General features: G+C 38.7%; 1 protein-coding gene across 2 annotated transcripts; it reads right to left on the reverse strand.

Annotated features, from left to right (window-relative positions):
• Positions 1 to 13: 13 nt before the first annotated feature.
• On the reverse strand, positions 14 to 16,419 carry atp2a1 (ATPase sarcoplasmic/endoplasmic reticulum Ca2+ transporting 1). Of its 2 annotated transcripts, none has more exons than XM_052131781.1 (24): positions 16,298 to 16,419; positions 16,019 to 16,157; positions 15,436 to 15,453; positions 14,851 to 14,933; positions 13,187 to 13,291; positions 12,610 to 12,748; positions 10,566 to 10,646; positions 10,358 to 10,443; positions 9,748 to 10,045; positions 8,537 to 8,703; positions 8,126 to 8,214; positions 7,877 to 7,979; positions 7,638 to 7,769; positions 7,340 to 7,465; positions 7,016 to 7,234; positions 5,047 to 5,158; positions 4,490 to 4,713; positions 3,970 to 4,190; positions 3,661 to 3,863; positions 3,313 to 3,398; positions 1,966 to 2,099; positions 1,734 to 1,851; positions 1,340 to 1,457; positions 14 to 555 (listed from the first exon to the last, which is right to left on the reverse strand). In XM_052131781.1, exons 2-24 carry the CDS (start codon positions 16,134 to 16,136, stop codon positions 518 to 520), a joined length of 3,018 nt encoding a protein of 1,005 aa, XP_051987741.1. In that variant the 5' UTR covers positions 16,137 to 16,157; positions 16,298 to 16,419; the 3' UTR covers positions 14 to 517. The 2 variants fall into 2 exon arrangements, with proteins under 2 accessions (XP_051987741.1, XP_051987742.1); XM_052131782.1 differs by lacking the exon at positions 14 to 555 and adding an exon at positions 922 to 947.
• Between the last annotated feature and the right edge of the window lie 2,294 nt (positions 16,420 to 18,713).

An 18,713-nucleotide genomic window follows, 5' to 3' on the forward strand; every position in this document is an offset into this window, starting at 1 on the left:
ACGGATAACGCTCCTTTTTTAAATACACATCTTTATTTTAAGAATAGCATCATCATTAGAATATACTGTTTATAACACTATATACAGTGCTGTGAAAAAGTATGTGCCCCTATACTGATTTCTTCTGTTTTTGTGAGAGCCATCATCTCCAAATGGAGAAAACCTTCCTAGAAGTGGCAGGCCTTCCAATGTTCCTCCAAGAGCACAGTGACAATTCATCCATGAAGTCACAAAAAAGCCAAGAACAGCATATTATATTTATGTTATATTTTAAAACAATTTAGTATGCAAAATAGACAAATCAGGAAGGGGGCACATTTTCACAGCAGTGTATTACATTTTTGTTTAAACACTTTTTACTTTTAAATAGTTTTTTTTCCCCCCTCATGGTTTAACAATTTATTGGGGATTTTTTTTGCTGGTTCACAGTTGTTTTCTGTATCACTCTTGGTGTTTATTTTTTTCCCTTTAGGAGTGATGTTTTTCAGTTCTTCCTCATCTTGTCTTCTCTTCTCTCTCAGTCCCACTTTTTGGACACTAGATTTTCATCTTTCTCTGTCCAAGAAAAATAGATTAAGTGAGAAAGGATGGCTTGAAGAGGTTTCAACTTGGTATAGTCCACAACACTACTGTAAAGCTTAATGTATGGAAAATGTCGGTTAAACATTTTGTATAATTGATTGTGAAATATTGTTTAAATTGTTATGATTGAACAGAATCTGTGCTGCAATCCTTTTTTCTAAGCACAAATCTACACAATTTCTTTAATTCAGAGAATGAATTCAACATTTGACATTGAGACTATCCACTTTTCATTTAGTAGCATTAAAGCATTCACATATCACAGTTGTTTCATAAACAGACACAGGGATTCAGGAAAGCACAGAGAGAGTGGATTGTGGGATACCTGGTTTTGTTACAGGAATATGGAGGGGAGCAGGATTAGGCTGGAATGAGATAAAGAGGGTTTGAGTAGGGGATTTGAGTAAGGTGAGAGATAGAAAGTGAGGGGAAAAATGGAGAATTGTTAAAAACCCTGTGAAAATGGGGTAGAGATAGGAGGGTTCCCAAAAAGGCCATTGAAAGAGTGGAGCAAAGATTTAAAATGGGAATTGGTAAATCATTATAGGAATGTTAATGTGCATATTAGCATTTAGTTAGCGAGTCACAGTTATTTATACAGTAAGTTGTTGTTGAAATTGTTGACTGTTATTTAAGTATGCATACAATATCCAGGAACTGTTATGTCAAAGAATAAAATATGAATAATTTGTAAGTCTTAAAAGAAGAAAACGAGAAATGGTCTGAATTAATCTAATATATTCAAGAGGTTTCTTACGCTCCAGGTAGTTGCGAGCGACAAACTTGAGCAGCTCGTCAATTAAGATGACAGGAAGGGAAAGCTTGAGCACCACAATCCACTGTTCCAGGCTGAGATGGGTAAGCTTGAAGATCATCTGTTGGAGAAAAAATATATAGATATCAGCAACAAGAGCAATGCAACCTGATCAGGCAATAAGAATGATCTGACTTACTGGGTTTAGCTTGGTAAATTATTCACCATTATATATTTGGTGAATATATTATAATATAAAGGCCTATTAGAAAATACTATTGAATTAAGCTGGGCTTGGGAAATTTCAGAGATAATTGCTTATGTGTCTCAAAAGGATAAATCCAGCACACAACACGCACTGCTGTAAATCCGACCTGAATTTAAGCTGGGTACTTACGGGCAGAGGGTCCACATAGATGATCATGAAGTGCAGAGACATGGAGAGAGTCATGGCTCCCACCAACCACAAGTTGCTCCATGGAGGCATACGCAACAGAGACTGATTCTCAGACAAGCTGCACACATACACACATGTATGTTACAGTTAGCATAAATCATCTTTTATGATATGAGAAAATCTGGCAGTATATTTGGATATGGAGTTATATAGAGTGCTGTTGCTCTCTAACCTGTTGAGGGCATTGCACATCTCAATGGTGACCAGCACAGACAGAGCCATGGTCATGGGTGGAGCAGCCTCAAACACTTCACACTCAATGCCTGCAAAGTCCTCATTATCAGCAGTGCACTGCATGAAGTGGGACTAAAGGAAAAGATAATTGTTATAGTATTATTACATGAAACAGAATTGTTACTGCATCATAAGCTTGGCTTCTATCTGATCGATTTGCATTAAGCACATTTCTGGAAATTCAGCTATGAGAAAGCAAAACGTTGAATGAAACGCCAGCCACTTTTGGGCAAGGCCAAATGTGCCCAAATGGCCAAAACATGTAATTGTTTTTGAGAATAAATCGTTTATGTCACCTTAATGTGCATTTTGACTCTGTATTGCAATACTACAGCAATCCAGTTTATGCACATATCAAGCATTTCCAAAAAACTGCATAAAACAATTGGATGAAACCCAGCAATATGTATTTACATTCCAATCACAGCATTCATACAGTTTATCAGCTAGATAGTCCCAAAGTATCAGCTGTCTGTAGTCAAACTAGGTTTTATATATTATATGTGTTTTCCAGGATTTTTCCTTTAAATCGCCACTCTCTCGTCTACTACATACTTGTAGTATTAGACTCTAGAGGTACAGTACTGTGCAAATTTTTTATTGGAAAATAAAATAAATATGAATAAAATAAAAACCGTGGTGTTCACCATTGAGAAAGAGATACTTATGGATATAAAAACCTAAGATGTTCTGCATAATCGTGCAATTGGTTAATTAAACAGGAAAGGAGGACTGATTTTCACTTCAAGCAAACTGATAAGTGCTGTTTGCATTGTTATAGCAACATAAGGAGTTTTCTAAGTGTAAATTATGCTGCTTGAGCATTCAGTATTTTGAAAAGTAACCTCGTACCCTGACGAAACAAATTTTATTGCAAGCTAAATTTTTTGATTTTCTTTATTAAATATAAAGCATTGTAGCGAAGTCAAGTTTCCGTCATTTCAAAATAAGAGTCCGGAAATAAGTGTATTTCGGGCTTGTTCATCATCATCCAAATGCTCCAAATCTTTTTTTTTTGGTCTTTTTTCTTTTTTTGGAGATTGTTATTGGGATTTTGGTTGCACAATAAACTGCATCTGGGATTTTTTAAATTATGGAATCTTGTAGCTTCTATGTCTGTGCCTGTCACTGTAAGAAAAGGCTAATACATTTTGGAACGGCCTTTTCCACCACCTTAGTTATAGGTATCTGCAAAAATGACTATCGGTCAACCTCTATTAGATTTTCTCAAAACATTTGAGACCTTTGCAATTTCAAGTTGAAATAATGGACCCTTAATCCTCACCAGTTGGTAGAAGGAGACCATGGGGCCATCTTCAAAGTACAGGAACCACCAGGCAGCAGCAGCCACGGTTGCAGCACCAACATAACCTGAAAGGGGGACAAATGTGTTTAGAAATGGATGGAAATACAGACAGATTTTTTTTTTAGTAATGATGCAGTATAACTGAAACAAAGTTGGACATTGAATGGATCAGGAATGAATCCAAGAAACTCTTCATGAGTAATGAAAAGAGTGTCATTATTGAAAGGGTATATAAAGATGGAAAATAAGTAATGTAAGCTGGAAGTCTTTTGTTGTGTGCTTATGCTATTGTCTTAGGTTTTACACAATTGTCAAAGGTAAGTTTACCGCCAATGGCCAGGTATCTGAAGAAGAGCCAGCCAGAGATGAGGGGCTCTTTAGGGGAGCGGGGAGCCTTGCCCATGATGTCCAGATCAGGGGGGTTGAAGCCCAGAGCAGTGGCAGGAAGACCATCAGTCACTAAGTTCACCCACAACAACTGAACTGGGATCAGAGCCTCAGGCAGACCAAGTGCAGCGGTCAGGAAAATGCTAAAGAAGATGGAGAAAATAAATAAGGGTTAGAGGCAAGTTTTAGTTCCTAAAAGTGAAGTTACTGAGCAAAAAATGGATATGTGTGAGATAGATTGCCACTCACCACACGACCTCTCCGACATTGGAGGAGATGAGGTACCGGATGAACTGCTTCATGTTGTTGTAAATGGCTCTGCCCTCCTCAACAGCAGCCACAATGCTGGAGAAATTGTCATCGGCCAGCACCATCTCAGAGGCTGACTTGGCAACAGCTGTGCCAGAGCCCATGGCAATGCCAATCTCTGCCTTCTTCAGGGCAGGAGCATCATTCACACCATCACCAGTCTGGTGTAGGTTGGAATAGATTAATAAAACGCTAAGACTTTGTTTTGAAAAACAACAACGCAAGCATGTTAGATGGTCATCGGAAGGTTGTGTGGCGTTATTGCAGAATTCCCTCTAAATGTAATGTTTGACTCTAATCTAGGATTTATCGGACAGGAGCATATATCTCACTTCAATTTAGGAGTGACAACAAAAAGGATTTTCTTCACAATATTGAATGTATAATTACATTTTTGATAGTATACAAATATAAATATGGTCTTTGGTCCTATTTTATCTGCTCTGTTCAGATCTCTTACCATGGCAGTGATCTCATCAAAGCCCTGAAGAAACTCGACGATCTTGCTCTTGTGGGAGGGCTCGACACGGGCGTAACAGCAGGCCTTGCGCACAGCCTCTCTCTGCTGGGCCAGAGGCAGGTCATCAAACTCGCGACCAGTGAAAGCACGGCCAGTCACATCCTCATCATCACTGAAGATGCCAATACGACGGCAGATAGCCACAGCGGTACCTTTGTTATCACCTAAGAAAGAGGAGGAACAGTTGGGAATGCTGTATTTTCAGTATTTGTTCATTAAGCTACAGTATTTTGCTTTATTTTCAGATGTTCTGTCAAGGAACAGCCTGGAGGATTTAATGTTAATGGACATTTACCTGTGAAGTTAACATCAAAGTCACTTTTTGCAGGAGTTAATAAATACTGTGTGATTATGTATGGTGCATACAGTACATATGCTAACATTATAAGTGAATGATAGTTTAATTGGAATTGTCAGCAATGACACATGGAACGATATAAAAAGAACACAACAGGTAAACAAATGAGAGTTTTCCATTAGAAATGAACATGTCTTACCTGTAATCATGATCACACGGATGCCAGCAGCTTTGCACAGTTCAATGGAGCCCATGACTTCTTTGCGAGGAGGGTCCAGCATACCGACACATCCCACAAAGGTGAGATCAGTCTGTGAGAAAAGGAAGAGGGATTAATGCCTATAACATTTTCCACTAGCTTGCTTTCTTGTTACTCTGTCATGGATGTTGTTCACTCAATCAAAATTCTGTTAAAAGAAAAGTTCACCCAAAAATCTTGATTCATCATTTACTCATACTTATGCCATCTCAAACTCTTATGACTTTCTATCTTGTGCGAAGCATAATATTCAACATATGATGTGAATATAACCATACAATTCAAGTCAATGGGTTCCAACACTTCCAAGCTCCAAAAAGGACACAAAGGCAGCCTAAAGGTAACCCATAGGACTCCAGTGGTGTGATTGCTGTCATGATCACTCAAGAAAACATGGATTAAACCACTGGTGTCTTATAAAAAAAAACGTTATAATAATAATAATAATACGTTTTATTTGTAATATGCCTTTCTTGTACTCAAAGCACTATAGTACATTGCAATCACAATTTTACAACATAATATACAATAACAAAAATCACAAACAAATTAACAAGAAAAGACCTGATTAAAAAGGTAAGTTTTAAGCAGTTTCCTAAAACAATCAAACAAAGGAGCATTTCTTATGGAAACTGGTAGTGAGTTCCACAACTTAGGATCAATGCCAGAAAATGCCCTAACACCCATGGTTTCAATTTATAAAGAGGCTGACATAGAGAGATAGAACCAGCAGAATGAAGAGAACAGGAGGAAGTATTCGGTGTTACCAAATCACAAATGTAAACTGGGGCCAGCCCATGTACTGCTTTATAGGTTAACACAAGAATTTTAAAATCAATACGAGATTGAACTGGCAGCCAATGTAATTGAGAGAGAACAGGGGTAATGTGCTGATGTGAAGATGTGTGAGTCAGGACACAAGCAGCTGAATTTTGTATGTATTGTAACCTCTTAATTGAGTTGGTCAGCAGACCTACAAAAAGGGAGTTTTTGTCAAGCCTGAATGTAATGAAGGCCTGAATAAGCCTTTCTCCATCAGGCAGTGAAAGAAAAGTCCTGATACGGGCAATATTTCGAAGATGGAAAAAGGCAAATTTTGTAATGTTTTTAAAGTGAGTGGTAAAAGAAAGCTGTGCATCAAAAAATACACCCACATAGAGTTCCAAATTGTTACATATACTCACAGAATTTGGAGTGCCAATTAGAAGAAATTCGGTTTTGGAACAATTCAGTTAAAAAACAATTCGGTTTTAAACAGGTTGATTTCTTGATTTCTAACAAACAGTGTGTGGAAGATGCAAATGAACAGTCTGGCAGAGTGCTGATATAAATCTGGGTATCATCAGCATAACAATGACAACCCAGCCCAAATTTCTGGATAATCTGTTCAAGAGGCAACATATAGATACTGAACAGGATGGGACTCAGAACTGACCCCTGCAGAACCCCCTGTTGCATTGGAACATTCTGGGATCTATTAATGCCAATATAGACAAATTGTGAATGCTCAGATAGGTAAGATTTAAACCAATTGAGAACAATCCCAGAAAGGCAAATCCACTTGTCTGTCCAACAAAATAGTGTGACAAATGGTATCAAATGCAACAGGGAGGTCTAACAAGACCAAAATGCTACATTTATGCTGTCTTTATGTACGTTTTTAGAGCTTGGAAGTTTTGGACCCCATTGACCTCCATGGTATGGATAGATTCACATCAAATCTCTATCAAAATTTTTCCAGAAGAAAGTTGTAAGAGTTTGAGAAGGTATAAGAGTGAGTAAATGATAAAAGAATTATAATTTTTTATTTTCATATATATATATATATATAAAATGTTAATTGGAATATTGATAATGTCCAGTCACTTTTTATAGAAGATTCATATCTGTCTCTCTTTCACACAGATACCTCATACTCTGCAAACTTGGTGGAGTCTTCCAGGTTCATTTCATCCGGTCTCAGTGGGTTGTCATGGGTTGCCAGGGCCAGGCAGCGGAGGGTATCACGGCCAGTGCCCCACTCCTTGATCACAGCCATTATTTTATCCTTAACAGGTCCAGTCAGTGGCACACGTGTGGTGCCAACACGCACATAGGCACATCTGTCAATCACACCCTCAGGAGCGCCCTAAAAGACAATGTGCTTAGTCAAAAGGAAGGTTTTTGTGCTTCTTGAGATTCTCTTTTAATATATAATTGTTTTTTTATAGAGAATTTTTAGGATGAATCTCACCTTGATAAACATCTTGTTGCCAACAGTGGCCTTCGAGGCCTTGGCAGGGGAGCAATAGACAGACATGGACTTTCTGTCACGGGAGAACTCAAGAGTGAAGTCTTTCTTCATTAGTTGCTTGACCACCTAGAAAACCAAGAGAAGTGAGTAAACTGGTTTTATATGATTATCTCTATTATAGATCTCTATTAGTATTGGATTGGCAATGAATTCAAATTAAAACAATGGAACTGATCCATGTGAACTCCTGATGAAGCCCTGATGAAACAATGATTTACTCTGAAGATGTAATACTTACAGAGCAGCATGCATTGGCTCTGTCCACCTTGGACAGGCCACGGACATCAGAGTTGAACACGTTCATCTTTTCAACCAGGCAGGACAGGGCAGTCTCTGTGGCCTCACCCACTTTCTCATAGATACCTTTAGACTAAGGAAAAAAAGAGAAAAGCTCAGTTATCACTCCACAAAGTGAAAAGGAGAGCAAAGAGCATTTGAGATGGAAATGGAGATCGACAAAGGAAAATGTTTATTTACCTCATTGTAGTCCAGAGAGGAGTCATTGCACAAGGCGCAAATGGTTGCCAGCTCAACAAGTCCATCATACTGGCCACACTTGACAGGAAGTCCACCCTTAGAACTGCAAGGTAAAGTAAAGGGAATGATGAGTCTTTGTGTGTGTGTGTGTGTGTGTGTGTGTGTGTGTGTGTGTGTGTGTGTGTGTGTGTGTGTGTGTGTGTGTGTGTGTGTGTGTGTGAGTGATCTCATATATATAAAATTACTTACACTTCTCCCTCTGGTGTGTACTTGGAGCCAGAAATGTCATACTGGTCAAGACTCACAAAGTCACCCTCCACCTTCTCAATGATGAACATCTAGACACAAAGAGACTGAAACTTTAAACAATGTTCAGGTTTATGTTACTACTGAGGGGCAATTTAAAAAATAAATCCTCACTAATATTCTGAAAGGTATTGGCTCGTTAGGACATTTGAAGTGGTCCTCAATGTTTGAAATGCTCATCAATGTGCCAAATCATGTGCCAAACCATCTGACATCTGTTTAAAACCAGCTGATGTTGTAACTGGATATTGGTATCGGCACAATTTCTTTTTATCAGTGCATCCCAAGTTCACAGATATTTTTGTAATTTTTCTTATGATTGTATGTAATTTTGTAGTTCTGTTTCTCACAAACCTTTGTAACACACATCTGGTTGGTGGTGAGTGTGCCAGTCTTGTCTGAGCAGATGACAGAGGTGCAGCCCAGAGTCTCTACGGAGGGAAGAGAACGGACAATAGCATTCTTCTTAGCCATGCGGCGGGTTCCCAGAGCTAGGCAGGTAGTGATGACAGCAGGCAAACCTGTTCAGAGAGAGACAGAACTGTTTAAGTGACATAGAAAATACATATAAGAAAATACACTAACAACCATCTATATTAATTAAAGGAATAGTTCAACCAAAAATGAAAATTCCAGATGAGTATGACTTTCTTCCTTCTGCAGAACACAAACAAAGATTTTTTAAAAGAATATCTCAGCACTGTAGGTCCATACAATGTAAGTGAATTATGATCAGACCTTTGTAGCTCCGAAAATCATATAAAGAAAAAGTAATCCATAAAACTCCAATGTTTAAAGACATATTTTTAGAAGCAATACAATATGTGTGGGTGAGAAGCAGATCAAAATGTAAGTCCTTTTTTACTCTCCACTTTCACTTTTACATCTGAAAGTCACATGTGGTGCCTGTTTAGTTTCTAATCTGAAAATGAAGGTGAAAGTGGAGAATTAGAGTAAAAATTGGTTTAAATATTTATCTGTTTCTCACCCACACCTATTACATTGCTTCTGAAGATATGGTTTTAACCACTGGAGTCTTATGAATTACTTTTATGCTTCCTTTATGTGATTTTTGGAGCTACAAAGGTCTGGCCACCATTCACTTGCATTGTATGAACCTACAGAGTTGAGATTTTCTTCTAAAAATCATCAATTGTGTTCTGCAGAAGAAAATCTGGGATGACATAAATGATCAGAGAATTAAAGTTTTTGGGTAAACTATCCCTTTAAATTCATCTGAAAATTGTTGAATGTTAGGTATGTTAGATCTGCTTGACTTGGTGGCCAACATATTAACTTTATGATGTCTACAATAAATACTTTACAAAGTGTTCCTATAGCTCATGTGGCACTAGCTAAGATGGGTTTGGTTCCAAGGAAACAAATGTACATATAAAAATGCTTACTTAGCTTGAAATTCACTTTAATAAAAGCATCTGCTAAACGCATAAATGTATTCTATATGTCTACACCAGTGTATAAAAAGCTGATTATGAATCCTGTCCATATTTTACTATTGATTTTATCATTTTACTCGGATTTCATCATGACTGCTGTAGTCTCACCCTCAGGGATGGCAGCCACAGCAAGGGCCACAGCGATCTTGAAGTAGTAGACAGCACCACGGATCCAGGAGCCACCATGGACGGGGTCGTTGAAGTGGCCGATGTTGATGAGCCAGACAGCCACACAGATGAGGGAGATGACTTTGGAGAGCTGCTCGCTGAACTCATCCAGCTTCTGCTGCAGAGGGGTCTTCTCTTGCTCAGTGGCAGCCATCTGGTCACGGATCTTACCGATCTCAGTGGAAACACCGGTGGCAACCACAACTCCAATAGCCTTGCCAGCAGCGATGTTGGTGCCCTAGAATTGGAGAGAGGAAGAATGGTACATTGCCAGGACTGGAGAGAGAGGAATTTCTGCTGAAAAAACCCAGCTCATCCAGCATGCAATTCCCATGCTGGTATAGGCTGTTTTGGTGCTGGTCTAGCTGCAGGACCAGCAAATCCATGCAATTCACTGCAGTTTAAGCTATTCTAAAAGCCTTGTTGGAACACCAGCACACCAGCATCCATTGTTGTGGACCAGCATTGGTATATTCAGCAAGGTTGTTTGGAATGAATGAAATGGAGATGATCGACAGAGAAAAAAAGGGTTGAAGTTAAGGAAACTCACAGAGAATAGCATGTTCTTCTTGTCCTGGTTGACAGCCCTGGGGTCAGGAACAGACTCTGTGTGCTTAATCACACTGACAGACTCACCTGAGAAAGAAAGGTTCGAGTGATCAAGAGGAGGGAAGAGTTACCAAGACAGAAGTACAAAAATATGCTCTGTTCTTTGAGAGTTTGAAAGGTAACTATTCAATGTTAGTTTTGAGACTAACCAGTGAGGATAGACTGGTCCACACGCAGAGTTGTGGAGCGGATGGCAGTGATTCTGATATCAGCAGGGACTTTGTCACCAACTACAGAGAGGGGGGGAAAAAACATATAATAAGGAGACAGTAAGACTGGAGCAGCACACTGATTTGGATCTCAGAAGAATTGTGCTTGATTTTTCTTTTTCTTGGGGGTTTTCTGAAAATATTTCAAATATTTTATTTTAGAGGTACACTACGAAAGTTTTTTCATTGAATATTTGTTAGAAATTATCAAAATACTTTATTGAGCCAGTACTTAAAAAATCTGTGTTCAAAATTGCATTGTTGCCTTATCGACTCTACAGTAAGCATACAGTAATGATTTTACATTCAGAGCTGACAGGTTCGATTTGGCAGGAAAATTCAGGCTACCATTATTAATCCCGTAAAGAAAGAAATGAAGGTCTGCCTACTCTGGTGCGTATTGTGCTACTAATTCTCTAAGATGACATATTTTTCAGATATACTTCTTATAGGGCTTTCTAGTACATTCAGTGACTCTTGGTGTTGCTAGACAGATCCGCTCTGATATGGTGATCATAGGCAACCATGGCTATACCTTGAAAATACAGATTCATCCTCTTTGAAGAGTGATGTAAAAAAGAAACCAACAACAACGTTCCTCCGCAATTAACTTGAAATTTTATGTTTCAAACACAAATGTCAATAGAGAGCCCAGAATTCCATAGTGTAACTTTAAGATTTTCAAAAATCTCAAATTTGGTATATTTAAAGCTTCTCGAGTATATCGATCTGATTGTTCTTTTGGTTATTTTAGTTAATCTAAAATCAGTTAACTTTAGTTAACTAAAGATGATGCCACTATTGATATTATTTCCTAGTCATGATGAAAGAATGAAGAACAAGATGGAGGGTTTTGTCAAGTCAAGACAAATGCTTGAAAAAATAAAGAAACTGGAGACCAAGGACAAATTGACCCTCAGCAAGCTATAAAAAACTAGCTTGGAGAGAAAAATGAGTGATGAGGAAGGAACAGGTGGAAGAGGGAAAGAGACGGGGAGAGGGATAGAGTGAGAGCAAGTAAAAGACAGGTGCTTTGTTGTATTTATATACAAGCTTTTCTTTGCCTGTGCTCTTACAGGATCTTTCAGCCTTTTCTGATCCCATTACTCTTTATTCTTCCTCTCGCTGTCACACACACCCAGTAATTACCTTAAAATGATGCTCACACTTTCGCAAAGTCATAATCATTATAGTTCTGTCCTTCCTACACACAAATGCATAGACACACAGGCTTGTGCCTCATTACTTGCTTCATTTGAACCTTGTAGCAGCACAGCGTAACAGTTGGCTTGTAGGTTTCGCTTACTCTGCATTTCCATTCTATGACTATTGTGCTAATCTGGTGTGTAGCATTATGGGGTTGTTCTGTACTACGAATGGTCTACCAACACCACCCATTTGCTCAGATGCTCAAGTATTGTGGAGACTTGGGACCATTTTAACATTTAAAATTTCAAATTAATATTCTCTTGTCATTTACTCCAACATAGACCTTCGTGTTGTTCAAATGATTGTTTACTTGAAACACAAGAAGTGTAAAGTTGACACTGCTCTTTTTTTTTCCAACCAATGAAAGTGAATGCTGACTGAGGCTTACAGTTCCTAACATTCTGCCTAACATTTCCTTCATCTTCCATGAAAGAAATATAGTCATATGGGTTTGGAACAACATTTAATAATAGCGTATTTGTCTTTAAACCTTTATTTATTTGTTTTGAAAGTATAAGCCCTGCTAAAAAAATCCAGCAATGCTGGTCACAAGCTTAAGTTGTGTTTTGTGTACTGGTCCCCCAACATGGCATGCTGGTGACCCAACCAGGCTTTTTTAATTAGCTAAACCAGCTTCACCTGAAAGACCATGCTGGTCAACCAACTTCACCAGATGGGTTTTGCTGGTGAAAAGAATTAAACATATTAGACCAGCATGGGAATTGCATGCTGGTGAAAATGGATTTTGTTTAGCAGGGAGTGGCTGTTGGTATACCTGAGATCTCCACAATGTCTCCAGGGACAATCTCTCTTGCTTTGATCATCTGTACGCTCTTTCTGTCAGAGCGGTACACTTTGCCCATCTCTGGTTCATACTCTTTCAGAGCCTCGATGGCGTCCTCTGCATTGCGCTCCTGTGAAAACAAATGTCTCGATCAGTCCCTGTGCCCCTCAGGACTTCACACTTTGAAGCCCCTCTTCTTCCAAGGGTGTGCATTCTTTCCAAATGACTGCTGTCTCATTCCCATGGACCATTGATGAAACCTGATCAGCCCCAAGTATTTTTGCCGTAGAGGCACTTAGAGTGTATAAAGCACTGCTGTACTGAACCTTTAACCTCTGATGTAATTTTCACTCTTTCATTATACATGCATTTGGCAGGCACCTCTATCCAAAGCAACTTAGAGGAGTGCATTCAAGGCATCCATACAGTGTGTTCCCTGGGAATCAAACCCATAACCTTGATGTTGATAGCATAGTGATCTACCAGTTGAGCTACAGGAACAGTATACTCACTCTCACTTGTACATTCATATACAGATATGTAAAACATTGTGGATGTACATATTTACCTGCCATACTCCGACCACAGCATTGGCGATAAGGATGAGAAGGATAACAAAAGGCTCGACAAAGGCAGTGATGGTTTCCTCGCCTTCCTCAAACCAGGCCAGTACCTAATGGACAGAGAGAACCAGAGTATGTATGAGAGAAACATTTTAAATTAATATCTACAATCCATTGATTATTATAGAGTCAGAATCTTCTCTACCCTATAGCCAGTTGATGTTAAAAAGTACCACCCAATCTTTGGTGGAGTTTATAGGATAGATGCGTCACCAGTATGCTTATGAATAGAACAAATCATAACACTGAATATGGCGGCTGTAGGAAATGAAGTCCCTTACAGTTAAAAGATCCAATCACCTTTTTGAGTGAGTCATCACCTGTCAGTTTTCATAGAGAATGTGCATGCACGTTAGTTGGATCAGCCTGAAAAATAGCATTTTTTCCCCATGATTAGAACTAATGAAGCACAATTTATGATGTCATTGTTGTCAGATTTTATTACTGATTTGAAATATGTTGTTTGATCATAATCTTCAAGTTAAATAGTCTTCAGGTAAATAGGAGCTATACTTGTATCACTAGAAATAACTAGCTGTCCAGAATTCTCACGAATATGGTGACTTGCCTTGTCCTGTTCCATTCTGTCCTGACCTATCTTGTCCTATCCTATCTTTTCCTATTCTGTGTGAATCTGCGAATGTGTGGGACTGTTCATACATTGTCCTCTAAGTGCGTTTTTGAAAGTGCCCCCCTCCCCCACCATTCTTCTTCTGTACATGGAGTTATGGTGCCATTGCACAGCTGATCCTCTTCCAGTAATTCTCACATGTGTGCACACGCTACTCAATTTATGGAACGTTAACACCCGCTGTCTGTCTTTCTCTTTCTCTCTCTCTGTCGCCTTCAATTTTGTGTCTCTCCACTGAGCTGTCTTTCATTCCTTCAATGTGTGGATGGATTCAGTTTCTTGCACTGGCTTAAGACCACCTTAAAATAACACTCTTTTACTCTCTCTGTCTTAATCACTCTCTCTCTCTCTCTCTCTCTCTCTTTTTTCTTTATTGCTTTCTTTTTTTCACTGTCCTTGGTCCTCTTCGAAGCTTCTTTCCTGTCCTTCTAAGGCCATAATGACAGCTGTGATGTTATAGGGCTGAACAGCAGAACTAAAGCTATTTGCTTCATTTATTCCAAAAATATTTAAATAACCATGAATGAATGAACAAGGAAAAAAGTAAGAGAGGGAGATGGAGAGAACTGGAGTTTGATGTGCAGACTCTTGTTCATTTTCAGATTGATGTGTACTCAAATTTCAAAAGCCAGGGCAAGAGCCTCATGGTAGCTGTATTGTTTCCCAAAACGACTGTTTCAAAGGGTCCATACTACACTACGTAGATATACAGCTGGATTATACTGTACATATTATATACTCAGGGGTGAAGGGTTAGCATTTAACTTGATTGACAGCGACGTATGGGAATGTGCCAAATGTGTCCTTGTCCTTCACATTCATATTATTAATCATTGTCTGCACCCTGTCCACTCATTAGAATATTACACCTCTATGACCTTAGACCTGTGCCTTAGTGCCTACCTATCTCATTTCAGACAGAATGAAAGCAGTGCATTATTTAATCTTCTATACATTAAAAGGTTTCCATTTACTTACAAAAGAGATGCAGGCAGCCAACAGCAGAATCCTAACCAAGAGATCTTCAAACTGCTCAACTACCAGCTCCCAAATGCTCTTACCTGAGAAAGAAGGGATTTCATGAATTCAGGTTTGCATTAATAAATAAATAAATAAATGAATAAACACATTGAACATGGCACATTTTTGTTGGGCCTTTTAAAACTCGTGCTCAACAATTCAATGTGTATTTCACCCCAAAATTATTCTGTCATTATTTACTCACCATTATGTTTATCAAACCTTCATATTATGTTTTTTCTTGTGTGGAACACAAAAGGAGATGTTCGGCAGAATGACAGCATCAGTCAAAATTCACTTTCATTATAAGGAAAAAACATGGGATGTAAGTGAATGGTGACCGAAGCTCTCAGACTCTAACATTCTGATTTACATGGAAAAGCAAAATCATATGGGTCTGGATCAACATGAGGTTGAGTAAATTAAGACAGAATTCCCATTTTTAACGATGACTAAGAAAAGAACATCCATGAAATATGAAACATTTTGTCAATCCTAGGTGTATTGTCACATACTGTGCTAAACAGTAAATCAAAAACGTACCCTCCTCGGCGGGCAGCTCTGTGATTGGTCAGTGTGGTCCAGTTGCCAAGATGTTGGATGTGCGTGAAAAAAGAACAATTAGAATCAGCCATTAAACTGTTATCCTTTTCATTAACAATCACCATGACACCAATTTCATGAATTGCAATATATTGTTAGTATAAGATTGTATAATACTGTTACTGAAATGAGCCAAGATCACTCAAGTGATACATACTGTAAGTATTCCATTACAGTAACACAATCTCTCAATTTGCCCTTGTTTGTCCTTCTACTAAAGGCCCTGTATGTTCAAAATGGCACCTGTCTTTCAGCTGTTAAATCTTTTTAGCATTCTCTTATTTCCAATACCTCTAATTGTATCTCCTTCTCTCTCTCTGCTTTCTTCCCTATATCTTATAGTCTTGTTTTCAGAACAAAATGTTGTTAACAGCATTGTTAACCCTTCACTGAGAGCTCTAACTTACCAGAAATCTGTGCAGTTCTTATAATTAAACTAGGTTTGCACACAGATTGAAGATTTTAACAAAATGCTGTAAAAGTCCCAATCATGTTTCCATACATTTGCCCATGCTTTCCTCACCATTGAATCCATACTTGGCCTGGTTTGTCTTGACCTGGTCTGGAGAGAGGCCTGTGCTCTCACTCACACCGAAGTAGGCCAGGCATTCTGCGCTTTCCTTAGAGTGTGCGTTCTCCATCTCGTCTACTCAAAGGGGAGACTTCACAAAAACAACAGAAAAGATAAAACTTTTAACTCCAACTCCAAAAGTCCACTTTTAAGTTTTTTTTTGTTTGTTTTATTTTTACCAGAAAGCTACCATCCCAATAAAAAAAAGAAATAGTATTAGAGAGTACCCACCAACACTTTTAAAAGTGTAGGATAGGGACAAAATAGTTGGCCCCTTGATTTTCTCTCCCCTCTTTCTTTCTCTCCCGGCTCTCTCTCCTCCCTCTGGAGTGCAAGGTTGACAGAAAGTGCAAACTTCTGACCATCTCCATAGAGTTTTATAAAGACACCGGACAGACCATCACCCAGGTGACACTCAGAGGAGGCCACCTATTGGCTGAGAAGAGACAAATATGGAGAGGAAGGGGCATGGCCTTGTGAGGAGTGACGAAGGGGTGTGATTGGGCAGCAACTGCAGTGGGGGTTAACTGCCTTGAAAGTGGGGTTGAAAATGGGGTCTGTTTTTGGAACATGCACAGTCAGGAGGATGGAGCCTGAGTGAATGGGGAATTGTGGTGTTGTTGGGACTGGGAGGGGGCTCGGATGAGTGATAACTTAAATCGTTTTGGGATGTTAATAGGCAGTAAGGGTTGGGGTTTTGGGGGGATTAAAAACTCACAGACCTGTGTCATAATTACATGGCATGGGATTAAAATATAATCTAACCATTTTATCAGAGGAAGGGACGGTCAAAGTAAAGGTGCAGAATTTTAGAATATATAAAGACGAGCCCCTATGGAAAAGTGTGTGAGGGTAAAACAGTACATCGGACATGGTAGACGTGTTGTAAAATAATCTGAAGAGGGATTAATTATCAAGAGTGCATAAAGAGGGAGAGAGAGGCAAGGAAAGGAGGAAGGAAGGGGGCTAGTGTAGTTGGGGTAAAGATGGGGAGGGGGAGGGCTGAAGCACTTACATCACACTGAGAGAAGCATTAATAGAATCTGAAGAGCTCTAAGTTTAAAATACTTTCATCTTCTTGACAGATAGTTTGAATGAATAGACAGAGATGGATGAAAGGTTTGGGGAAATCAGGGACAGAAAGAAACCATTGTGTGATTGTAGCCTGATGCTAATACAGTGCTTTGGAAAAGCATTTGCCACCATCCTGATTTCTTCTGTTTTTGAGAATATTTCATGCTAAACTGTTTCAAAAATTAGAACAAAATCTAACATAAAACAAAGGCAAACGAAGTAAACACGAAATACAGTTTTTAAATGATAATGCTATTTGTTTAAGCAAAAGGTTATCCAATACAAACTGGGTCTGTGGGGAAAAGTATTTGCACCTTAGTTATTAAATCCTAGCTAAAAGGTCTCGCCCAGTAGCACACTATGCCAAAGTCGAAAGAAATTCCAGAAATAATGAGGAAAAAGGTGATTGAAATGCATCAATCTGGGAAGGTTTACAGAGCTATTTCAAAGGCTCTAGGATGCCAAAGAAATGGGCAAAGAAACCTTCCTAGAAGTGGCCGACCTTCCAAAATCCCTCCAAGAGCACAGCAAAAACAAATACATCAAGTCACAAAAAAGCCAAGAACAACATACAAGGAACTGCAGGCCTCTCTTGCATCAATAAAGGTCAATGTTCATGACTCCACTATCAGAAAGACACTGGCCAAAAATGCCCTTCATGGAAGAGTGGCGAGGCAAAAACCACTGCTAATCCAGAGGAACATTAAGGCTCATTTTGCCAAAACAAAATTAAAGTAAAAAAGATATAAAATTTGGTGTACTCGTTGGAAAAAGGAGTAACAAAAATACTTTAAAAAAGAGAAAAATCCAAGGCACTCCTGCACCCTATCACTCTCTGATATGGTGCACTTTGTGACAGCCTATAGACGTGAAGCAGCACAAATAAAACAAATAATTAAATCTATCTGGACTATTGTCAACCGTGATAGTGCTCTTCGTGCTGTCATTCAGGAAATGTTATATGTTAGATACAGACGTGCACCTACTATTAGGGATAAAGTTGTTCGTTGCTATCTCCCTGAAAAGAGAACATGGTTAAGGCCCTAAGCAGGCAGTCATATTTGTGGAGATTGTAATCACTTCAGTAACATGGTGAACTGTACTGTATTGGTGAAATGTACTGATGTTTTCTCAAACAACATACACTCAATTAAGTCTTTTATCAGTTGTGATTCTTCCTATGTTGTCTATAATTTGGAGTGTGAATGTGGCCGTTTTTACATTGGTCGAACAAAAAGGAAGCTCAAAATGAGAGTGGCCGAACACAAATATGCCATTTGCACTTCCAATTTGGTATAGCCAATGGCAAAACATTATAAGGAAGCTGGCCATTGCAGTGATAGCTCCCTTAGAGTGACAGGAAGAGATTAAGATGTTCAATAAGAGGTGGTAATACTGTAGATTAAAACGTCTACTTCAACAAGAAACTTTTTGGATATATACACTCCGTGCCAACAAGTTACTAAGTGTTAATGAAGAAATAGATTTTACACCTTGTAGGTTCTTATAAATATTTATATAAATTAACGTGTGTTTGATTTTTGTTGCTGTTGTTTTAAGTGTACTACCTGTT

This window comes from Xyrauchen texanus, chromosome 8 (genome assembly GCF_025860055.1).
Source record: "Xyrauchen texanus isolate HMW12.3.18 chromosome 8, RBS_HiC_50CHRs, whole genome shotgun sequence".
Lineage (NCBI taxonomy): Eukaryota > Metazoa > Chordata > Actinopteri > Cypriniformes > Catostomidae > Xyrauchen > Xyrauchen texanus.